This window comes from Anabrus simplex, chromosome 4 (genome assembly GCF_040414725.1).
Source record: "Anabrus simplex isolate iqAnaSimp1 chromosome 4, ASM4041472v1, whole genome shotgun sequence".
Lineage (NCBI taxonomy): Eukaryota > Metazoa > Arthropoda > Insecta > Orthoptera > Tettigoniidae > Anabrus > Anabrus simplex.
Genome location: NC_090268.1, coordinates 206,994,729 through 207,018,719, shown reverse-complemented (window position 1 = coordinate 207,018,719; position 23,991 = coordinate 206,994,729). Strand labels below are relative to the sequence as shown.

The window sequence follows — 23,991 nt, the reverse complement described above, 5'->3', positions numbered from 1 at the left end:
AAACAATTTAAAACAGCTAAGAGGACGAAAAACGTGACTTAACGGCCTATTAACGAAATCTGAACTTACGGAAGAAAAAGAAAAATTGAATGAAATTAACTCTGATGATGATGCTTGTTGTTTAAAGGGGCCTAACATCGAGGCCATCGGCCCCTAATGGTACGAAATGAAAAAACAAAAAATGTCAAATTCTTCCACTGATCAAAAAAAATAATGTCGTCATGAAGAATGAATGGATGGACATGAACACAACAAAAAAAAACAAAAAAAGGAAACAAACAACCAAAATACAGTGGATCAGACTCAAAGATCATACATAATTGATTACTGACCAAGGGACCACTCATAAAGCACGATGATGCTTGATGTCGAAAGGGGTGCAAAATCCATGTCTAAGGCCCCACAGAACGGTACATGTCGCGAGTAAAGTAGAACCATGGTATAGGCATGTTGGGGTACTAATCAAAAGTAGCGAAACTCACGGTGTTCCACACAAGACGGTACTAGTCACAAGTATTGTACTTCGTACAGGTAACGCAGACCTATGGTGTTTCTCACACAATGGCGCCACTCATAGCCAACGCAAACCAATGAGTTTCCTCACCTAGGTGTACTAGGCACGGATGCCGGTCCCACGGGCCCCGTGGTGTTCCTCACAGAGTGGATACTAATCAAGGGCAACGCAGACCCACGGTGTCGCTCATATAGTGGTACTACGCCCAGACCCGCGGTGGTGCTCACATGGGTACGACGCACGGGTACTGGAAACCCCCAGGCCACGCTCATGACTACTACTAAACACAAACCCATTTCGTACCGAACATAGTGGTACAACTCGGAAGTACAGGCAACCTGTGGTGTTCCCCGCGTGATGGTACGAACCTAAAGTAGTTTCATGGTTCTAATTCAATCATCCCTTGGTCGCCCCTTTTAGTCGCCTCTCACGACAGGCAGGGGATACCGTGGGTGTATTATTCGTCAGCCTCCCCCACCCACAGGTGGTGTGTGTTTGGTCCGCGAGAGGTATTTTATTTCCCTCAAGTCCGCCGGCAAGCCGGTTAGGACCCCCTATCCGCCACCTGGGACGCGCCACGTGGGAGTATCACCTCTCCCCCTGCTACGCCTGCGTAGCAGGTTCGTGGAAATTAACTCTAAGAAATTGAACTGTTGCGCGAAGACTTGCAGTAACTTATGTCATTAGCTTACCATTTGTAGACTCTGTTATCTTGAAGCTGATGATGGATGGATCTCTCGTACCGGCTGCGTCATCTGTTGTTGGATTCCAGTCCTACTTCTACATTTCCTGCGTTATCACTTCCTACTGTACCCCTTACATAAAGTCGTAATGAGTCCTAATTTTAAGTGCAAAACCACCATGGGTTATGTGCATGGAAAGAATACACTTGTATTCTTCCGTATTACGGAACAGTAGCGTAGCTAAATTCATAATAAAAGCTCTCCTCCTCTATACTAGTCAAAACTGGTCTCCCGTTGACTATACCTCTCGTCATTGAGATAACAAGTCCCAATGAGAGTAACTTTTGAGTAGTGTCCTACGGTACTACTCAGATGCGAAGTGAACTAAGTTAAAATCTACTCCGATGTGCAGAAGTAGAACGTAGGAAGAGTGTCTTCCAAGAGTGTTTCAGTGTCTAAGAGTGAGAATAAGACTGTCTTCTCCAGCTCTTGTGTTCGAAGTATATAGGTTCAAAAGTCTCCCTCCATCAGCCATATCACATGGTCCAGTAAGATTCGAGGTCTCATCCCTTCTCCTATGTATTGCTGTGAATCCATCACGTTGCTTCATTACGTTCATTACATAGCCTGAACTTTCCCGCTGAAATAAAGCGTCAGGTAGCGAAGTTCGAAAAGTGGGCGTTCATAATGTTTCAACTGCCTCTTCTTACGGTGGAGAGGGTAAAGTCTCTCGTAACCTTAATGACGTACTTTTTCTGGAAATGGGCTGAAATTAGCCTGCTGACTCTGTGTGACAGTGTGTCACCTCACAACAGCTATTGGAAAATTTACTGCAAGCAATTAATATGAATGATGTTGAAAAACTTTACCCAATATCTGGTTCGTTCAGAATACGTTATAGCCGCGATACAAAGAAATAAAAAGATGTGAAATGGATGATTAAAACCCTATATATATATTAATTTAAAAATAACCTATCAGTGATTAAATATATACACCTTATCAATTTATTATATAGATCAATAATTGAAAACTTGCAGTGATGTCCCAAACATCACACCATCTATCTCAAATATACAAAAATGGCTAACACTGTTACGTCTACATCTAAAATCTCTTTAAGTTACATCGTTGAGATACCCTGTCCAAAAGAGTTAGCGTTAGACGTTTTAACCCGGCAATGTTAAATCTTGTGGTGTAAGCCATATTTGACAGCTGTTACTTGCCTAAATAAAATATAAAATAACAACGAGGTATGAAGTAAATTTGCGAAGTTTTATATATGGCAGTAAAGCTAATACACTCAGAATTGTCATGGTGACACGAAATTGCATGAATATTTTCGCCAGAAAAAGTACAGTCTGTTGAAAAGGAGGAATTCCCAAATTCAAAATAATAGCAATAAAACTTTTGGCCATATGTACACAAAACTCCAATATCTCACAAAATGAGTTATACGAATTGTCAATAATATACCAGTAATGCACTACCAAAGTTGCATCACTCTGAAGAGTATATTCTTGAAAATCTTTGGGAAAATGTACTGGCATGGCTTAGCCAGGAGGCGTGACCAAAGACCATTTTGTTGAGATAGGTTGCTATCTAGCAGGCAGACTATCACTTTCATTTTCCGATATTTAATGAGAAAAATAGCTGCTCCTGATACAAATTCCAAATCAGAGTCAGAATCTGCTAGTTTATTCTCTAAATCCTCAAAGTCAAATCCGCCACTTTCATCATCCAACAAATTGATGATAATGATGACGCTTGTTGTTTAAAGGGCTCTAAGATCTAGGTCATCGGCACCTAATGGTACGAAATGAGACAAAATGCAATGAAAATGCAAAAGCCCAAAAATTCATCCACTGACCAGAATTCAAAACGTGATGATTAAGAATGAATGGATGAATATGAACTTTTAAAAATCACTGGATCCGACGCGCAGTGCCTCACCTGACCAGAAAATACAATGCCAACTGACCAAGGGACTGTTTCCATGATGATGATGCTTGTTGTTCCAAGGGGCCTAACATCGAGGTCATCAGCCCCTAATGGTACGAAATGAAAGAACAAAAATGACAAATTCATCCACTGACCAAAAAATAATAATAATGTCGTCATGAAGAATGAATGGATGGACATGAACCCAACAAAAAAACAAAAAAAGGAAACAAACAACTAAAATACAGTGGATCAGACTCAAACAAAGATCATACATAATTGATTACTGACCAAGGGACCACTCATAAAGCACAATGATGCTTGATGTCGAAAGGGGTGCAACATCCATGTCTAAGGCCCCACAGAATGGTACATGTCGCGAGTAAAGTACAACCATGGTATTGGCATGTTGGGGTACTAATCAAAAGTAGCGAAATTCACGGTGTTCCATACAAGACGGTACTACTCACAAGTATTGTACTTCGTACAGGTAACGCAGACCTATGGTGTTTCTCACACAATGGCGCCACTCATAGCCAACGCAAACCAATGAGTTTCTTCACCTAGGTGTACTAGGCACAGATGCCGGTCTCACGGGCCTCGTGGTGTTCGTCACAGAGTGGATACTAATCAAAGGCAACGCAGACCCACGGCGTCGCTAATATAGTGGTACAACTCACAGGCTACGCCCAGACCCGCGGTGGTGCTCACATGCGTACGACGCACGGGTACTGGAAACCCCCAGGCCAAACTCATGACTACTACTAAACACAAACCCATTTCGTACCGAACATAGTGGTACAACTCGCAAGTACAGGTAACCTATGGTGTTCCCCGCGTGATGGTACGATTCAAAATTAGTTTCATGGTTCTAATTCAGTCAGCCCTTGGTCGCCCCTTTTAGTCGCCTCTTACGACAGGCAGGGGATACCGCGGGTGTATTCTACATGTGCGTCCCCCACCCGCAGGGGGTAGTGTGTTTGGTCCGCGAGAGGTATTTTATTTCCCTCAAGTCCGCCGGCAAGCCGGTTAGGACCCCCCTATCCGCCACCTGGGACGCGCCACGTGGGAGTATCACCTCTCCCCCTGCTACGCCTGCGTAGCAGGTTCGTGGCCATTTGTAGGCAACGCAACCCATGGTACACTTCACATAGGTGTACCAATCACAGGGACACGTACTAACCGGTGGTGTTGGTCACATAGTAGCTACATATCAAAGGCAACGCAGACCAACGGTGTCGCTAATATAGTGGTACAAATCACAGGCAACGTGATGATGATGATGATGATGATGATGATGATGATGATGATGATGATGCTTGTTGTTTTAAGGGGCCTAACATCGAAGGTCATCGGCCCCTAATGGAACGAGATGGACATGATACATGATATTTAAAATTTTTAAAAAGTGTATCCACTGACAAGTGTTAAAAAATATGGTGATGAAAAAATGAGTATGAGATTAAAACAGCAGTGGATCTATTTCGCAATGCCGTATTTTCTAATAAAATAAAGGAAAATACAGAGAGAAAAGGAATAAGGCATTGCCTGGTGGTGCATATATATACTTCATTTACATTAGACGTTAAAATAACACATTAAAATACGCAACATATTATTGAATACGCAAGAATATCTGGGATGAAGTGGCATCTGTCGCAAATTTGCAGCATACGAAAGAAGCTTTTGCTGGCGCCTCAGATGTAAAGGCGGCACACCAGACTCAGCGAGGAGGCTAACTATGGGGCTTGTACGAAAAGTTCCCGTCGCCAACCTAACCCCGCCGTGATGGATGCCGTTTAGCTTCGCAAGAACGCTTGGTCTTTATGATGCACTGCCGTTGTCTAGTCGAGATAAAATATGTGCCCTATAGAATCGTAGGAGCACCGTGCGGTCAGCCCCCCAAGAAGTGCTGCTAAGAAGCTTCAGGATATTAAGCCTCCTAGTGCATTGCACTTTTAACTGCCGCACATGTGGCTCCCACGATAATTTACTGTCTAAAAGGAGCCCAAGAAATCGGTAAGTGTCAACAACTGGAAGAACGACATTGCCTAAATAAAGCTCAGGATGGGGGTGAAGAGTACGTTGACGACAAAAGTGGACAACAGAGGTCTTTGCGGCGGAAAACCGAAAGCCATGTTCTAAAGCCCACTGCTCAACCCTCCTAATAGCCTGCTGTAACTGTCTCTCTGCGACTGTCATACTGCACGACCTATAGTGCAGAGCGAAATCGTCCACATACAGCGACGGTATTACTGCTAGACCAGAAGAAGCGACAATACCGTTTATGGCAATCGCGAACAGAGTGACACTAAGGACCGATCCCTGTGGGACTCCATTTTCTTAAACGTGGTATTGCGAATAGGTCCTCCCTACTCGGACACGGAATGGACGGAGGGAGGGACAAAAAATTCGCAATAAAAGCCAGCAAGTTTCCTCGGAATCTCCATTGATGCAGGACTGAAAGGATGCCATATCGCCAGGTGGTGTCTTAGGCCTTCTCCAGGTCAAAGAAAACAGCTACCACTGCTGTTTGCGGAGAAAGGCATCCTGGATAGAACTCTCCAGGCGAAACCAAGTGGTCAGTAGTCGAGCGAGTAGGTTACATAGTTAAGGTTTCGGACCTTTCCCTCAGGTTAAACTGCGGAGCTTGCAAAAAAGTAAGATGTTAGATGGCCATTACCTTGCTGAAGAACTGCTGCCTGATGAAAGAGGCGTCTCCCGCCTCCTGCTTGACACACACACTAAGTTAGATGACGATCAATTGGCCAAGAGACGTGAAAATCCGCAGTTTATAAACCCTCGGGGAAATTTCGAGACCTTTCGTGAATAAACTAGCCACACCCTCTCAATTTTATTGGAGAATTTTAAAGTTACACTCAGAATCGAAGATGAAATACGGGATTGGGTGGAAATAAATTACAAAAATTAGGGATTGGCTGCATTCAAAACTGGCGGAAATAATAGATAAATATTGCCAACCCAAAAATAAATTAACATCAATTAGTAAAAAAAAAAACCTTGTGAATACAAAACTTCTTCAAAAAATTATTTCACTTCGCACCAAGTGTCTAGCAGTGACATCTATGAGAGAATGTTCAAACTTCTTGATCAACGGAAAACAAAAACAAGTTGAAATTCATACAGTACTGAAAAATTCCAAATAACAAAATTACGTCGAATTACAGTAGTGACATCTTCTCAATAAAGGTTGAAATAGGTCTCATTTCAAGTTCATTGTTTCTCCTGTAGAGGAGTTTTTTTAGGCGCAAGATTTAAATGCGCGGCGTTGGGGTGTACCTCCCGGTACAGTAACAACAAACCAGAACTAAAGACATACATGGTACTCAAGGTGTCTAGCGCAATAGACCGTGTGTTCTACAGAGGCACCAGTATAATAGCACAAAAGCAAAAGGGAGCGTGGAAATCGGGAGACACACCCCTAAGAAAACATGTTCCGACCACAACAGAGTTTCTCCTTAATTGGGACGACGGCAAACAACAGACAAGGTCGTCAAAAATATCAAGGCAAATTGACCTAGACATTCTGAACAACGCCATGACGGACATAGCCAATGTACTGGAAGAGATAGATAAAGGCGATCTAAACAAGGCATCAGACAAGATAACTGAAGTACTTAAAAGAAACTTAGTACCAGCCAGGAAGAAATATAGAAAAGCCTGATCTGATACCGAATGCTACAAGGAAAGATGATAATGATGATGATGATGATGATGATGATGATGATGATGATTGTTGCTTAAAGGGGCCTAACATCGAGGTCATCGGCCCCTAGTGGTACGAAATGAAATGACAACAAGAAGTTCAAAAATCCACTGACCAAAATTTTTTTTAATGTGTCATGAAAAATGAATGGATTGACATGAACCGAAAAAACAAAAACAAACAGCAAAAAAACAAAAAAAACAAACAAAAACAGTGGATCCAACTCAAAAAGGTCATAAATAATAGTTTTACTGACCAAGGTACCCCTTATAAAGCACAGTCCTTAATCGAGGATGCTTGATGTCTAAAGGGATCCAAACTCCAGGTCTAAGGTCCCTCAGAATGGTACATGTCGTGAGTAAAGTAGAACCATGGTATTTGTCATGTTGGGGTACTAAACAAAAGTAGCGAAGACTAACGGTGTTCCACAAAAGACGGTACTACTCACAAGTATTGTACTTCGTACAGGTAACGCAAACCTATGGTGTTTCTCACACAATGGCGCCACACATATCCACCGCAAACCGATGAGGTTCCTCACCTAGGTGTACTAGTTACGGGTGCCGGTATTTCCGTGGTGTTCCTCACATAGTGGGTACTAATCACAAGCAACGCAGACCCACGGTGTCGCTCATATAGCGGTACAACTCACAGGCAACGCCCAGACCCGCGGTGTTGCTCACATGGGTACGACGCACGGGTATTGGAAAACCCCAGGCCAGGCTCTTGGCTGCTACTGATCACAAACCATTTCGTACCTAATATTGTGGTACTACTCGCAAGTACAGGCAACCTATGGTGTTCCCCGCGTGATGGTACGAATCAAAAGTAGTTTCATGGTTCTAATTCAATCATCCGTTGGTCGCCCCTTTCAGTCGCCGCTCACGACAGGCAGGGCATACCGTGGGTGTATTATTCGTCTGCGTCCCCCACCCACAGGAGGTAAAGAGAGAGAAAAAAGAAGAAGAAAGGAGGGACCCGTCACTTCGAAAGATGAAGTAATGTACGAAGGAATACAAGGGCCGCGAAGAGCGTGAAAATGAAAGACTCCCTAGGCTTCGAATGCTCTAATACCGTCGGGGTCGGAAAAGAACAAGAGTTGATCGAGGGAGGTCGGACACGGTAGACGAAAGTGAGGAGCCTGGCTCAAGGAAGTGGAAGCAATGCCAAGACTCGGCTAAGGGTCCCGTGGTCGCGAATCCACACTCCCTAGTTGAGATCCCCTTGGGCCCCTTTTAGTCGACTCTTATGACAGGCAGGGGATACCGTGGGTGTATTATTCGTCTGCCTCCCCCACCCACAGGGGGGTGTGTTTGGTCCGCGAGAGGTATTTATTTCCCTCAAGTCCGCCGGCAAGCCGGTTAGGACCCCCTATCCGCCACCTGGGACACGCCACGTGGGAGTATCACCTCTCCCCTGCTTCACCAGCGTAGTAGGTTCATGGACAAGGAGAGAAGGAAAAGTCTGACCCTTCTACACAAAGCGAAAGAAAGCCTGTCCCGAGAGGCACTCCAGGCGTATACAGTAGCCCGCAGATCATACAAACAGCTAATCATGATGAAACGGAACGAACACACTGAAGAAGAAGTAGACAGCAATAGAGGCAGCATGCGACCCCTTCTTAGCTTTCAGGCAAAGAAAATGCAAACAGCCGAATATGTTGCCAATGGAAACTTAGGAGACGCACTTTCAAGAACTTCACAAAACAATAAAAGGAAACACCACATCCACTCCACCTGGGACTAATACAAGAACGGAAAGAATAACAATAACAACAGCGGAAGTTGAAAATGCAGCAGCAAACCTCAAAAAAAGAAAAGCAGCAGGACCAGATGGTATATTTAATGAACACTTACAGCAGTCAATATACCAATTGGTAAACATATGGACAGCCCTATTTAATAAATGCTTGGAAACTGGGGACATTCCTAAAAGTTGGAAGCTATCCACAGTCAAAATGCTGTATAAAGGGAAAGGCCCAGTGGAAAGTGCAGATTCATATAGAGGTATCGCCCTCGAAAGCAACGTGTTCAAGCTCTTCATGAGAATGCTAACAGACAGACTAACACCACAGATAGACCCGCATATACCGGACATACAATTCGGTTTTCAAAGAGGAAGATGCACCCTACATGCCGTTCATAACTTACTGGATGACACTGAAAACGCACTAAGAATACCCAAAGAAAAGTTTCTGGCTGTATTCATAGATTACAGCAAAGCTTTTGATCAAATGAACAGAGAATTCATGCTACGAAAACTAGAAAACACAATAGGCACTTGTAATCCAATCAGAACTCTCAGCAAGCACATACTGGTATATAACGAAATTCAGATAGATGACTCAATCACAGTATCCAAAACCATAAGACAATCCAATGGAGTGCTCCAAGGTGATCCAATGATCCCTCTACTTTAACGTTATGACATCGGACATACCGAGAGCAGTACAAAACCCAAACATCTCTATGTATATGTATGCAGATGATAAGGTAGTTGGAGCAACAGACTCAAGAACACTACAAGGGGCAATCACCGAACTAGAGAACTGGACAAAAGAGAATGAATTTCATATAAATGAAACAAAAATTGTGAAAATGATATTTCGGAAAAGAGGGAGGATTACCGGAAAGGACTACATAGTTCTAAACAACAAAGAACTAGAAGTGGTAAACCATTTCAACTACTTAGGCGTTACACTGCAACCTTCAGGATGCAATTTCAGTGCACACACCAGAGACAGAGTAGTAGCAGCAATCAAAGCCATGTACGAAATTAGAAACCTAACAAATCTCTCATGTAAACAGCTAAAAATATATGCAAGGCAAAAATCATACCAATACTGGCATATGGAATATCAATCACCTGACAGCTACTAACAAAGGAGGACATAAAATTAATGGAATCAGTGAAAGCGAGATTCCTGAAAATAGCATTAGGGACTTCCAAATATGCACCATCAAGACTAATATACGAACCAGCCAACGATACTTTCCTCATCGAAGACTTAAAGACATCCCTACTCCCATCCACTAAAGCAGCAGAAGTAGCGCTCAATGAGAGAAAACGCAAAAGATAAGAAATCTGGATCGAATTCTATAGTACAGACGCAAAGACTGACAGAGGCTGGACCAAACCCAACCAGAGCATGCGAAACGCCATCACAAGACTCGCTATACACGGATTCCGCCACAAAATGTGTAAAACAAAACACTTCCATGAGCCAAACAGTCGGTGCATATGCAACTTACGTGACAAACCGTGATAAAGATATCACTTCACGTACTCCAAAAATCTAACTAGGTGATTGAACGAGCACAGTGAGGAGGTCTGACTCCCTAAAACTGCATGCACATTCGTGCGCTGTTATTATATTATTATAATGGTCCTGCTCCTATGTAATGTAGACCCATGGTTTTCCTCGCAAGGTGGTATCAGTCGCAAGTAGCGTCCATCCATGATGTTCCGCACATCACAAGTATCCTCATGGTTCTAATGTCATCGTCCCTCGGTCGCCCTTTTAGTTGCCTCTTATAACAGGCTGGGGATACCGTGGGTGTATTATTCGTCTCCGTCCCCCACCCACAGGTGGTCGTGTGTTTGATCCGCGAGAGCTATTTTATTTCGCTCAAGTCCACCAGCATGCCGGTTAGGACCTTCCCCCCCGCCAACCACCACCTGTGGCGCGCAATGAGGGAGTATCACCTCTCCCCCTCCCTCGCCAGCGTAGTAGCTTCGTGGGACAGAGGAGAAGAGGAAGACCCAACAGGACGTGGAGAGGACCAGTGGAAGTGGAGAGAAACCGAATAGCTCAGCACAGAACTAAATGGTGGAACCTGGTTCCGATCCTATGCTCCTCCCCAGAAGATTTAGGAAATAATTCAAGTCTCTGCTACGAGATATACCTGTATTCTTTACAGATAAATTGCACAGCAAATTATCATTTGATTGTCATTCATTTTTACAAACAAAGTTAAATGTCCGAATAGTGACAAAGACAAAGAGGGAACAGCCGCTCATCCAGTTGTCCACAATTGACTGTGAATCCCTAAAGAATTTCTGGCCTGCTACTTACTGGTATTTCTGCAGCTGTCGTGATGATAGTCGCACTGGTCAGCCCAGCGTTGAGCGATTCTGGCCAGTTCGTTGCTCCAAGTCTGGAAAGAAAAGGCGGGTTATAAGACCTTCTGTTGTAAATGTGTCTACTCCGAAGAGGCCTGAAATGGTAACTTGAAGAACGCTATCTAACACATAGAGTTTGCAACAGCTATTTCAAGAAGTTGGGACTTTTCTCCATAGATGTTGTACCGGGCGGTACACCTCTACGACGCAAGTTCAGATCTTGCGCCAATTGAAACTTCTCTACTGGAGAACCCGGAACTTTACCACCGAACTAACTGTACTGGTCATCAGGAGATGTCACTGTGTGTTTTTGATTTGCTTTTGTTTCTCATTGATCAAGAAGTGTGGACTTTCTCTAACAGATGTCTCTACCAAAAACTATGGTAATACACCCTGGTGTAATGGAATGAACTCTCTTGAAGAACGTAGTGGGCGTGAAAATGAAAGACTCCCTAGGCCTCGAATGCTCTAATAGCGTCGGGGTCGGAAAAGAACAAGGGTTGACCAAGGGAGGTCGGACAGGATAGACGAAAGTGAGGAGCCTGGCACAAGTAAGTGGAAGCAATGCCAGGACTCAGCTAAGGGCCCCGTGGTCGCCAATCCACACTCCCAAGTTGAGAGCCCCTTGGGCCCCTGTTAGTCGCCTCTTACGACAGGCAGGGGATACCGCGGGTGTATTCTACATGTGCGTCCCCCACCCGCAGGGGGTTCTGATAATATTGATGATGATGATGATGATGATGCTTGTTGTTTTAAGGGGCCTAACATCGAAGGTCATCGGCCCCTAATGGTACGAAATGAAAGAACAAAAATTACAAAGGCATCCACTGACCAAAATAAAAAATGTCATGAAGAATGAATGGATGGACATGAACCCAACAAAACACAAAACAAACAAACAAAAACAAAAACCAGTGGATCGGATGCAACAGAGAACGAAAATAACATTATTATCGACCAAGGAACCACTCATAAAGCACAATGATGCTTGGTGTCTAAAGGGGGTGCAAAATCCACGTCTAAGGCCCCACAGAATGGTACATGTCGCGAGTAAAATAGAACCATGGTATGTGTCACGTTGGGGTATTAATCAGAAGTAGCGAGGACTCACGGTGTTCCACAAAAGATGGTACTACTCACAAGTATGGTACTTCGTACAGGTAACGCAGACCTATGGTGTTTCGCACACAATGGCGCCACCCACAGCCAACGCAAACCGATGAGTTTCCTCACCTAGGGTACTAGTCACGGGTGCCGGTCCCAAGGGCCCCGTGGTGTTCCGCACATAGTGAGTACTAATCACAGGCAACGCAGACCCACGATGTCGCTCATATAGTGGCACAACTCACAGGCTACGCCCAGACCCGCGGTGTTGCCCACATGGGTACAACGCACGGGTACTGGAATCCACCAGGTGAGGCTTTTTACTGCAACGAATCACAAACATACTTCGTACCATGTTGGTGATACTACTCGCAAGTACATGCAACCTATGGTGTTCCCCGCATGATGGTACGAATCAAGAGTCGTTTCATGGTTCTAATTCATTCATCCCTTGGTCGCCCCTTTTAGTCGCCTCGCACGACAGGCAGGGGATACCGTGGGTGTATTATTCGTCAGCCTCCCCCACCCACAGGGGGTGTGTGTTTGGTCCGCGAGAGGTATTTTATTTCCCTCAAGTCCGCCGGCAAGCCGGTTAGGACCCCCCTATCCGCCACCTGGGACGCGCCACGTGGGAGTATCACCTCTCCCCCTGCTACGCCTGCGTAGCAGGTTCGTGGTCAGATAATATTAGTATACAGGTTCTGCGCTAGATGGGGGCTTCATTCATTCCAATTTGACCCGGTCGAATGACTGGAAACAGGTTGTGGATTTTCATTTTCACTCTCAAAAGACACACTTGCACGTGTAAAGACAAAAATATATGTAATTTGATGAAATGAAAAATGAAAACCTACAACCTGTTTTCCAGTTATTGACCGGGGCAGGGATGGAATGATTGAAGCAGATATAGGCTATTAGTACGATGGGGTCGCCACTCCCAAAGTGATTTATTAATGACTGATAGATGCTATGAAATGAGAATGGCGAATGTTGCTGGAATGAAAGATGACAGGGAAAACCGGAGTACCCGGAGAAAAACCTGTCCCGTCTCCGCTTTGTTCAGCACAAATCTCACATGGAGTGTCCGGGATTTGAACCACGGTATCCAGCGGTGAGAGGCCGACACGCTGCCGTCTGAGCCACGGAGGCATGTAATTTGATATACATGTAAAATTAGTTAAAGTATCTTCCACTTTTTGCAATGTTTCATATTTTTCCATTAAATTTTGTTCTAAATGAACTATTTTCATGTATTACGAACAAGGAAACTTGTCTTGATTAGGTAATATTAGGAAAATATTTATGGGCCTCCGACGCCCCCTCGTTGGCATAGTATGTTACAATATATGGCAGGCCGTGTAGTGGTCGAGGCACAATAAGACTTCCCAGGCTTCCGGTATCTTGGGGAGTTCCTGTGACACCGTACTGCAATCACCAGGGGAAAAAGGGTGCTAAACGCAACTAGCCAGGTATATCTGATTCAACTGCTCATCATTGCAAAGCACTGTCTTCTGAGGGGAACGCAGCAACCTTATAAACTTTTATCTTCGACACGTGCCAAGGGACGTGCTTTCTTGAGAACGCGGGTGGGGAGGGTAAACAAGTCGAGAGATGAAGCGAGTGGTGGTGGTGGTGGTGATTATTGTTTTAAGAGGAAGTACAACTGGGCAACCATCCTCTATATAACTCTAATCAGAGGGAAAAATGGAAGGGATCCGACACTTCAAAAAATGAAGATATCGATCAAAGAAAGACAAGGGCCACGAAGGGCGTGAAAATGAAAGACTCCCTAGGCCTCGAATGCTCTAATACCCTCGGGGTCGGAAAAGAACAAGAGTTGACCAAGAGAGGTCGGATAGGATAGATGAAAGTGAGGAGCCTGGCACAAGTAAGTGGAAGCAATGCCTGGACTCAGCTGAGGGCCCCGTGGTCGCCAACCCACGGTCCAAAGTTCAGAGCCCTTGGGGCCCCTTTTAGTCGCCTCTTACGACAGGCAGAGGATACCGTGGGTGTTATTCTACTGCCCCCACCCACAGGGGGTAGATGAAGCGACTATACCTTACTGTTTCCAGAACTATAAGCCTTGCTCGGGTTCTACCGCATGACACAGATGCAAGGGTACGGTTTACGTCTGGAAATATCAATAGTCAGCATATCTCAGATTGCTCAGTTTAGGACCCCCTATAGAAATAACTTCCATTTCACAATATATTAAAAAGAGGAAAAGGTAAAATGCATTTTTGCTTCACGCTAACCTACATAGAAAAATTACCGATGCTTTTTTGTCAACTCTAACTTCTGATTGACTGTTCGCGTATAAGTTCTTTTGGGAGACTGTCATACTTTCCATAATTTCTTAGAATCAATGACGTGAAGCTCAGATAAGTTTTAAAATTGAATTCATATTAACAGATTACATTGCCCAGCCTGAAACCAATTTGTTCCTCGGAGATTTCTGATATTTGTTTTTGTTTTTTAACCATATTAGTTCTAATCATTATAATCACTACTACAGCGTTTTTAGCTTAGAGCATGCAAAATAATGAAAGCAAGCAAATATGAATCTAGGAAGTGAGGATGATCCCTGGCTTGCAATAAACACACAAAACAAACAAAAGTATTTTTCTTACCAGCTTCTTCATGTTGCTTGCTTTCGGCTGACCTCCAGGTCTGCCTCGCGTCTCCTGACCCCTAGCAACTTTGTCCCGGAGCTCGTTGTGTTTATTCAGAATCGCGTTCCTCTGGCTCGAGTCAACTCCTCTGAGGTACAAAGACTGACACTTCTTGCCCATACCCTGGAAGATACTAATGTATATTAGTTTACGAACATCATGACGAGAAAGTACATACAGTGGAAATCGGTTACGGCTCCCAAGGGACGGCCAATCAACAGTCGTTATAGCTGATAGTCGCACAAACCGGTTTTGTTGTTGTTGCTAAGTATTAGGCTGCACACATACATGGTTAACTAAGAGAAACAAGTTAAAACTTCAAGAAACCTAACTGAAATAAGTAGTGCGTGTACAGTGCAGTAATTAATGCAGTGGCACTGCAAGATTCATTGGCTATCGACTGAAGAATAAATCTGTACCGGGAGGTACACCTCAACGCCGCGCATTCAAATAAGCGCCCTTATAAACTCCCCTATCGATCAAAAGGTGAAACTTATAATACCTGAACTTGGAACTTTAACCGGAAGATGTCACCACTGAAAAGTTAAGGAATTGTGTTATTGTGAAATTTTCTAAACTGACTGAAATTCTCCTTGCTTTGTTTGCTATATATCAAGAAGTTTGACAAGCGTCTCGGTATAACACTGCGATAATACGACCTGGCCAATCAGAGCCTTTTACGAAAGTGCTGCCATCTGGTATGATTCGGAATAAATATGACTATTGATTAGCATTTGTATTTTTCGTAAGTGGAGGGAAGAATTGTTTTTTGAATTGTGTTTTACTTGGATCATTTCTAGTGTGGTCAATACGTTCATTTGGATTATTTCTGCTATCATCTACACGATACAAATTCATATTTAGGAATCGTGAAAACCTGTGAAATCAGTGATAAGTCTTTTACCACGAGATATCTGGTAAAAAGACATAAATTACAAGTACAAAAGTTGTCATCAGAGCCACTAAAGCGTGGGCGGCCCAATGGAACTGGATTTACTTGTACATTTTGTAGCTGTGGCACATCCAGCGAACGACAGTTGCGGCGACATGTAAGCGTCAAACATTCAGTCAGAAGACGCAAAATTCAAATAGACTGTCCTGGTAAGTACTGATGATTTCTATATTGCGAGTTTATATGGGATAGAGGTAATGGATTATGTTCTTACTCAAAAGCCTTTCTTTTTAATTTCAGTGGTGAGTTGTCCGTATATCGCTGTGACTCACCACGAGTTGAGTCAGCAAGTGTTGCGTGACCACAGCGAATTCATTCTTGAAGGATCTTCTATTACAAATGTATTTTAGTAACATGAAAGGTAGGAAGAATGTTCAACCAGTGTACCATAATTGATCTTCATATTCATGATTTTTGTTCACTGTATGTAGTTAGGCAATCAATATGGAGATAGTTGAATGCATAAATGTTCTTTTAAGTTTATTAAGGGTATTCCATGAAATATCACAACCAGCTACATGCTCCTCACAAAAATTTATGACATTTTCCTCACATGCTCATTAAATGCCAGAATTTAAATCAGTATGATTTTCTGTTCCTATTAATAGCAACATTAATGATACTCGAAATGTACTCGCCACCAAATGTAATGCTTCCAGAAAAAATTTCCTTAATATTTTCAGTATTTACGGTATTTGGCTCAGGAGGCAGCGCGCCGGGCTCTCGCCGCTGATAACCATAGTTCAAATCCCGGTCACTCCATGTGAGATTTGTGCTGGGCAAAGCGGAGGCGGGACAGGATTTTCTCCGGGCACTGCGGTTTTCTCTGTCATCTTTCATTCCAGCAACACTCTCCATTAACATTTCATTTCATCTGTCAGTCATTTATCATTGACCCGGAGGAGTGCGACAGGCTTCGGAAGCCGGCCCGGCACAATTCCTATCCTCGCCGCTAGATGGGGGCTTCATTCATTCCATTCCTGACCCGGTCAAATGACTGGAAACAGGCTGTGGATTTTTTTCACGGTATTTGAAATAAATTATTTGCATGAGGAGAAGATATCCTTAGGATGCACTTTCAGATTTCTTTAATGTGTCATCTAAAATGGTTATACTGGTATTAACTACATTTTATCGTTCTTTGAAATCTGAAGAAGAGTGCCTATGATGCTTGCTATATTTATTAAAATATTATTTTATGAAATTCTGTTGGGACTTAACTAGTTCTAGCAGTTACAGCGTTATATCCATTGAAAGAATGTGCACAAAATTCCCAACATATTACTGGTAGTGCAGACTGAAGACATCTACAAGGACAAATTAAACTTTATAGAACATCTAGATACATCTGATTACCCAGCGGAGCACATGTGTTACTCAGCTAAGAACAAGAAGGTTTTAGGAAAATTTAAAGATGAAGCTAGTAGCAAGATTATTAGAAAGTTTGTTGGACTAAAATGGAGCTAAAATGTACGCCCTGGACATAGATGGTGAAGAATTAAAAAAAATTAAAGGGATCAGTCGAGGTGTTGAACAATGTATCAATGTTCAGGACTATGTAAACTGTCTCGTGAAGAAAGAAATAAGAAGAACGCCGATGAACATCATTACTTCCAAATTACATCACGTATCGACGGTGTGTCTAAACAAGATCGCCTTGTCTCCTGATGATGATAAGAGAGTAATCGCAGGTGATGGGATATCCAGTTACGCCCATGGACACTATGCCGCCTCTACACTAAAGTAATTTATGCTATTATTATGCTGTCAAATTAAACACCTTTCAAAGAAAAAGTCGTCTCTCTCTACAGTGCAGCATAACACCCTAAATCCTATGTCTAATACCTAACCAACCTCAAACCCTTACTTTCTGTAACATATGGTGGACCGAGTAGCTATAATGTTGCAGACTCCTTCACTTCTTCTTTCTCTAAGGGTGTTAACTCCGCCTTAGGGTAAGCCCTAGTGCCGGTCTCAAGCCCGGATAAAGGAGGAGAGGCATCCACAAAGCATTTAGCATTTATAGTTAGAGTTTTAGATTCATGGTATACTCAAGCTTTGATCGGTCGATGTTAGAGCCCTCGCAGAGGGAGCAGAGTACTGGCTACACTTTTGTAAGACGGGCTTACAAAACCCTCTGCTGTGCTAATGGCGGTTTCTACCTTCTTGCGTCCTGATTGGCTGGAAGTACACTATGTAACCCATACACCTCTTTAACACCAGCATAGCTCCCCAGACTATGATCGGTCGATGCTAGAGCCCTCACAGAGGGTGTAGAGAACTTGCTACACTTCGGTCAGACGGGGCTACAACCCTCGCAGTGGTGTTAATGGCAGTTTTCTACCTTTTAGCATCCTGATTGGCTTGAAGTACACTACGTAACACATACACCTTTTCAACACAAGCATACCTCCCAGGCGGCAGTCTTGCCTCTGGAGCTCTAGCATTAGGAAGTTGCACACGGCCGCCATCTTGTGCATTAGTCCCCTATGCCATCTCTGTACGTCCTATGTACACCACCTATCCTACCCTAGGCCAGCTTTCTCCATAAGAGCCTATATATAGCCGCCATTTTTGCCCATTCGCTCCTGGTCCAGCTCTCGGTGGGTTACCCGCATAAGAGCCCATGTATAGCGACCATCTTTACCATTAGCCCCTGGGCCAGAAGCGGTCTTTTATCGCTACTACCGAATTTTAAATTACGTAGCTGCTTTGAATATAGGATGATTAGTTTCCCCTGTGAAATATAATTTTTGCAAGGCTGAAGTGGCTGGAGTGATTCTGATTTCCATTATAGAGTTATGAGCATAGGAAGTCAGTGTGTTGATGTCACCGATTGAACTAGAGTAAACCTGCATTTTATGCAATATTACATCATGTTCATTCTGAGATAAAATAATTATTTTAACTTTCAGGAATAACTTAGAGATGGAGATGCTTGCATAGTACGATTGTCTACAATCAGTCCTCCTTTGCTCCACTCCCCTGTTCATGACAAACTAGACATTTACGCTACATCTTCTAAAATCTATTTTGTCCACAAATATAGTTCCTGTGGGAGTTAAAGATGTTTTCTCAACTGTTAGTTTCACAGAAATCAATGGCAGCATCAATTAATCAATCACTACTGATCTGCATCACCAATACCATTACATGTTCTTTTTCTTTGTGAGCTGGCAAGAAAAGAGCTTATTTCTAGGCAAAAATTTCCTGGTATTTACATAAATTTATGAACTAATATTTGTTACATCCAGTAGCGGCGATTAGGGGAGTCATTCGCCCATCCTCCCCATCGCCCCCCCCCCCTGTTTTCTGGAGAATAAATTATTTTTATTCCATGTTAGCCTGCTGAAACTAAGGATTTAAAAAAAAAACAATTTGTACAAGCTCTGTTCTCTTATCACCTAATCCTTTCCTTTCTTTATTTTCGTTAATTATTAACAAAATTAGTGGTGGAAATACGCACAAAATACCGGTCTTCTCGGCTAACCGATTTCTATAGCGCCACAGCAGGGAGTGGAGACTTGGTATATGCTGTGAGGAAGGGTAACAGGGGTATCTGTGTATGTGTGTATATATATATATATACACACCCCTGAATATATATTATACATAGGCTACCAATATATATTTATTTATTTTTGCCAAGGTCATGGACACTGAGGTATGGTTCACCTGCTTGTCGCACGCATTCGTCAGACTGGCAGTCTCTTTAGTGTCAGTTTCTTAGTCTGTTGTGAAGTACTAAATTATTTTAATTGTATAATCATACCGTACTTCATTTTAATTGTAATAAATATGTAATATTGTTCCTTTGGTGAAAGTTTTATTCTATAGTATTGAATCAAAATCTCAAAAAACTATTATTACCGCACTTAAATTGGTTAACTGTCAACCTTTACATCTGTCGAAATTTACTCAGAGAGCATCCAAAAATTTAACGTTTTGCAGCTCTTCTTTTTCAGTTTTGATTCATATACCCCCGCTATATCCCACAAACACGGGTGCTGTTTGTTGTCTGTATATTGTTTTGCTCCCACACTTTTAATTCCCAATTGTCGCTACTGGTTACATCCTTATGTAATTCATCAACTTTCTCTGAAAATATATATGCTTTATATTTTTTGAGGTAAATACTAAGGAAATGCTTATTTTGTCATTCAGTAAGCCTACTTGAAACTCTGGAAAAGAAAATTAAATAGTGAATGGTTTATTCCAGATTTTGAAGAATAGAATGTTCCAGATATTTATTTAGGGCAGTAGAGCACTGGCTTTCTGAACTCAAGTTGGTGTGTTCGATCCTAGCCCAGTCCAGTGGTACTTGAAATTAGTGATGCTTTTTGAGGATCCAACCAGCCTTCAGGCTGGAGACTTAACAGACAGATGATAGTCAGAGGTGTTTATCAAAATGATCTGAAGCTCACTTAAAATTCTCAAGTTCAAACTTTACTTGTAAAAGTATGCAAGGAAATAACATTTTTATGTTTAAATGGTCATTTTTAAAACACAACAACACTATATCACCAAAACTGAATACTATAAACAAGTTTAGAGAGTAAAAATAAAATAAAAATTAAGTGTCTACTTTGTTGTCATAGTTTGTGACTTTTTATGGAATGACCCTTATCATAACACAAATTGGAGCTGTTCAATGAGTTCATTATTATTTTAATGTTAATAACTAGTAATTAATTCAATTTTTCTTTTCTTTTCAAGAATTTAAGATATGGAAATCAAAGGAAGAAAAAGACACCCAATCCAGATATATTCTAACTCGTCCACCAAGGCGTTGTAAGAGGACATCTACAACTGTATCTACTTATTTTTATCATCGCAGTGGATTGGTCAAAACAAGAGGAAAGGTAATACGGCATATGAAAATACAGGGTTCGTGCAAAATAAATAGTAAATGTCCAGCAATGCTCAGTTCATAGTGGAGGATCGAGTGTGCGTGTTATTTACAGTCATGTACATTTTGGACACAGCGGAGAGGTTGGGCATATACCATTGTCAAAAGAAGAAGAGAGAGCAAACTGCTGGCCAGTTGGCTCAGAATGTTCCCTTTCACACTGTTCTGAAAATTATCAGAGACAATTTAGATACTAAGCAGATTACCAGGCTACACCTTCTGCAAAGACATGGCCTGAGTAATATTGTTCGTGATTTTGGATTAGACAGTGATAAACAGAGTCAGAATGATGTAGAAAGTGATAGGTAGGTTAAAAGAACAAGGTAATGAGTGTGTCCGGTTTAGTAAATTCCAAGGGATTTCCAACCCAGAATACGGATTGACAGAAAATGATTTTGTACTAATAATTACGAGTGATGTGCTGTAATGACAGTAACTGTCTGACTAACATTTGAAACATATAAAACTGAATTTATATTGAAAATATGAAATATCTGCATTTAAAATGGAAATTATGAAAATTGATATTCATGAAATAAAATACACAATCGTCGAACCTTGTACTCACACTTACTTCTTACCTGCTTACTTAAACATATGTTATTTGAAGGGCGCCAGCTACCACTCAGTGCAGCAATAATAAAGGTGAGAATCTTGACTATCTCTAGGGTGTGGGGTAATAAGCGTACTTTTGACAACATACCATATAAGTTCTGGGAAAAGGAGATTGGCATTCGGTTCGCCCATTAATTTTGAGGTTATTTTACTGTCATTGAAATAATACTACGAATTCATTTGATAGAACAAAATATATTCTTTAAGTAATATATAAAAATAGTGAGTCTTGTTGCGATAAAACAGATGAGAATATGAAATTATGACATTGCAACTGAAAGAATCTAGGCATGAATTTGAATTCTTCTTGACCGGACATTTAACAATTTATACAAAGTATATCCCTCACTGTTTCACTTGACTGTACCTTCACACTTTGAGCGTAATTACGACGTATTCCTTAAATCTGGTGTTTACTGTAGATGTGCCATGCCTAATTTGATGATGTATCCATATGAATGCTTCTTCTCCATATCATATGATTTCTTGGTAAATCTGTATGGTATTATTATTTATAAGTTTCATATTCCGCATTGATTGGATGGCCAAGATAGGTCCAAACCGGTACTAGTGCAATAATTCATTCACAATAAATGTATTAATCGGTGGAACATTTTTCTTGTCTATTACAAATCTGTATGGTATTCAACTAAGTGACCGACCAACTTCGGTCTCACTTTCTCAATGACCAAAGACTAATAGCTCACTGAGTCTTCTCCATCTCGTTCACACTCGTTGACTGACCGACTTAGGCCTCTCCATCTCATTCACACTCCGACCAACTGTCGCCTCTCCTTCCAATTGAATAATGACTGACTAAGGCCTCTTCACTGTACTACTTCCGTTTAAATAATGACTGACGCTACTAGATACAGCCACCTTATATAGACGTTAGGATGGCACACCTACGTAATCTCCAGAAATAACAATAATTTACTCCCACCCGCCTCAAACTGTTGCATGTAATGGTGAAATCCCCTGGGGCGGCCTGAGTATCTGAGCGCATTGCTAAATGCTCACGATGACGTAGCCATGACGTGGCGATGACTCTGCATTTACTCCAGCAGTATTGCACAATGTAACGATGTCACATCCAACATCTGATATTTAACAATTCTCACTGTATATGTCTTGAGTGTTATTCTACACATACGTATATATGCATACATTTGAGTACAATCATGCAAAGCGACAAGCATTGCAAAATTGAATTGAATAAATATGATAATACAATAATAGCAATAATATCACAGATAAAATAATAATGATACTGACATAATAATAATAATAATAATAATAATAATAATAATAATAATAATAATAATAATAATAATAATAATAACACAGATATCATCTTGTAACGGGATTTGAACCGTTACAATTCGCCTCCCTCAAAAATTAATAGAAGAACACAGAATCGATTGATTTATGAACAACATAATATATATATAACACTGACACATATGAACACTTTAAATGAGTATACAACAATAATTTTCTTTTTCAACATCCATATATTTTATCAAATATCAAAGATATGAGATTTTTTCTCGCACATTGTCATCGTAGTTAACTGTCCAGTGTCCCATTCTCTCTCTGTCTCTCTCATACAAATCACAAGAGTGCAGCACACAATTTAACACATACAAATAATTTTAAATGATTGCACTACATTCTTCTTTTTTTACATATCAAAACTTTTTGTGAAATATCACTTATATGAGAACTTTTCTCGCATATTGTTATCGTAGATAACTGTCCAATGTCTTGTTCTCCCCTTTGCCATACAACCCATGACAATGTAGCACTTATTCTTCCAATACACCAATACGACACTTGGTTCACACGCAAATTCATATATGTTAGTTTTATTTTGCCAGTTTCTCACAAAAATTAATCATCTTATTTTTATCTCAACAAATCTCACATGAAGTACTTCTTCAAATTCCTAATGTTATAAGTACGGACAATCTTCCCTTCTTGATCTTTTCAGGAATATGCACACTTCCCAATACGGTTCACAATAGTGAAATACCCCTGATAGAAAAGAAAGAATTTAGACATTTCCCGCCTCTGCAGATGATGGGAATGGAACTCTGAGTAGCACCTTGTCACCCAAACTGAATTCGTCCAATTTTGCCCTTTTCTGCTGGCGAATACGTTTATTGCCTGCTTTGATTAAATTTTCCCTGGCCAGCTGGATATAATAATCCTTAGATTTTCCCTCTTCCAAGTCTAAGCCTAACATACTTGCAATTTGATCGGTTGGTTTCCTACCAAAATGAATTTCATACGGCGTACATCCCGTAGACTCGTGTAACGTAGTGTTACACCATCGTTCTACATCACCCAGTCGTGAAAACCACGAACTGTGCTTATCGTGCACGTATGCTCTGAATATTCTCCCGATCTCTCTCATGACCCGCTCGAACATATTACCTTGTGGGTATCGAATAGACGAATATATGGCCTTAACACCCAGTTCATTCAACTTGGTAGTCCATATCTTTGAACTGAACTGACTGCCGTGATCTGATAATATTCTGAGTGGACATCCAAACTCAGGAATATATCTGTCAATAACCTGCTTTAGGCAACCCCTTCCCGTAGCTTTTCTCAGGGGACACATTTTGACATATTTGCGGAAGGCATCAATCAAAACGAACACATACCGGTATCCACACCGAGATTTTACTAGTTGCCCGAACAGATCTACGCATATAAGTTGGCCTGGCTTGTCTACAATGACGGC

General features: G+C 41.7%; 1 protein-coding gene across 1 annotated transcript in view; it reads right to left on the bottom strand.

Annotated features, from left to right (window-relative positions):
* The window catches only part of LOC136872573 (venom allergen 5.02), a 184,040-nt gene that overhangs the window by 12,060 nt on the left and 147,989 nt on the right, over positions 1-23,991 (bottom strand). The window contains exons 3-4 of the mRNA XM_068227489.1: positions 14,722-14,886; positions 10,941-11,022 (exon numbers count right to left, since the gene is read on the bottom strand). Of these exons, the coding sequence (XP_068083590.1) occupies positions 10,941-11,022; positions 14,722-14,886 (247 nt within the window). The remainder of the gene's footprint in view (positions 1-10,940; positions 11,023-14,721; positions 14,887-23,991) is intronic.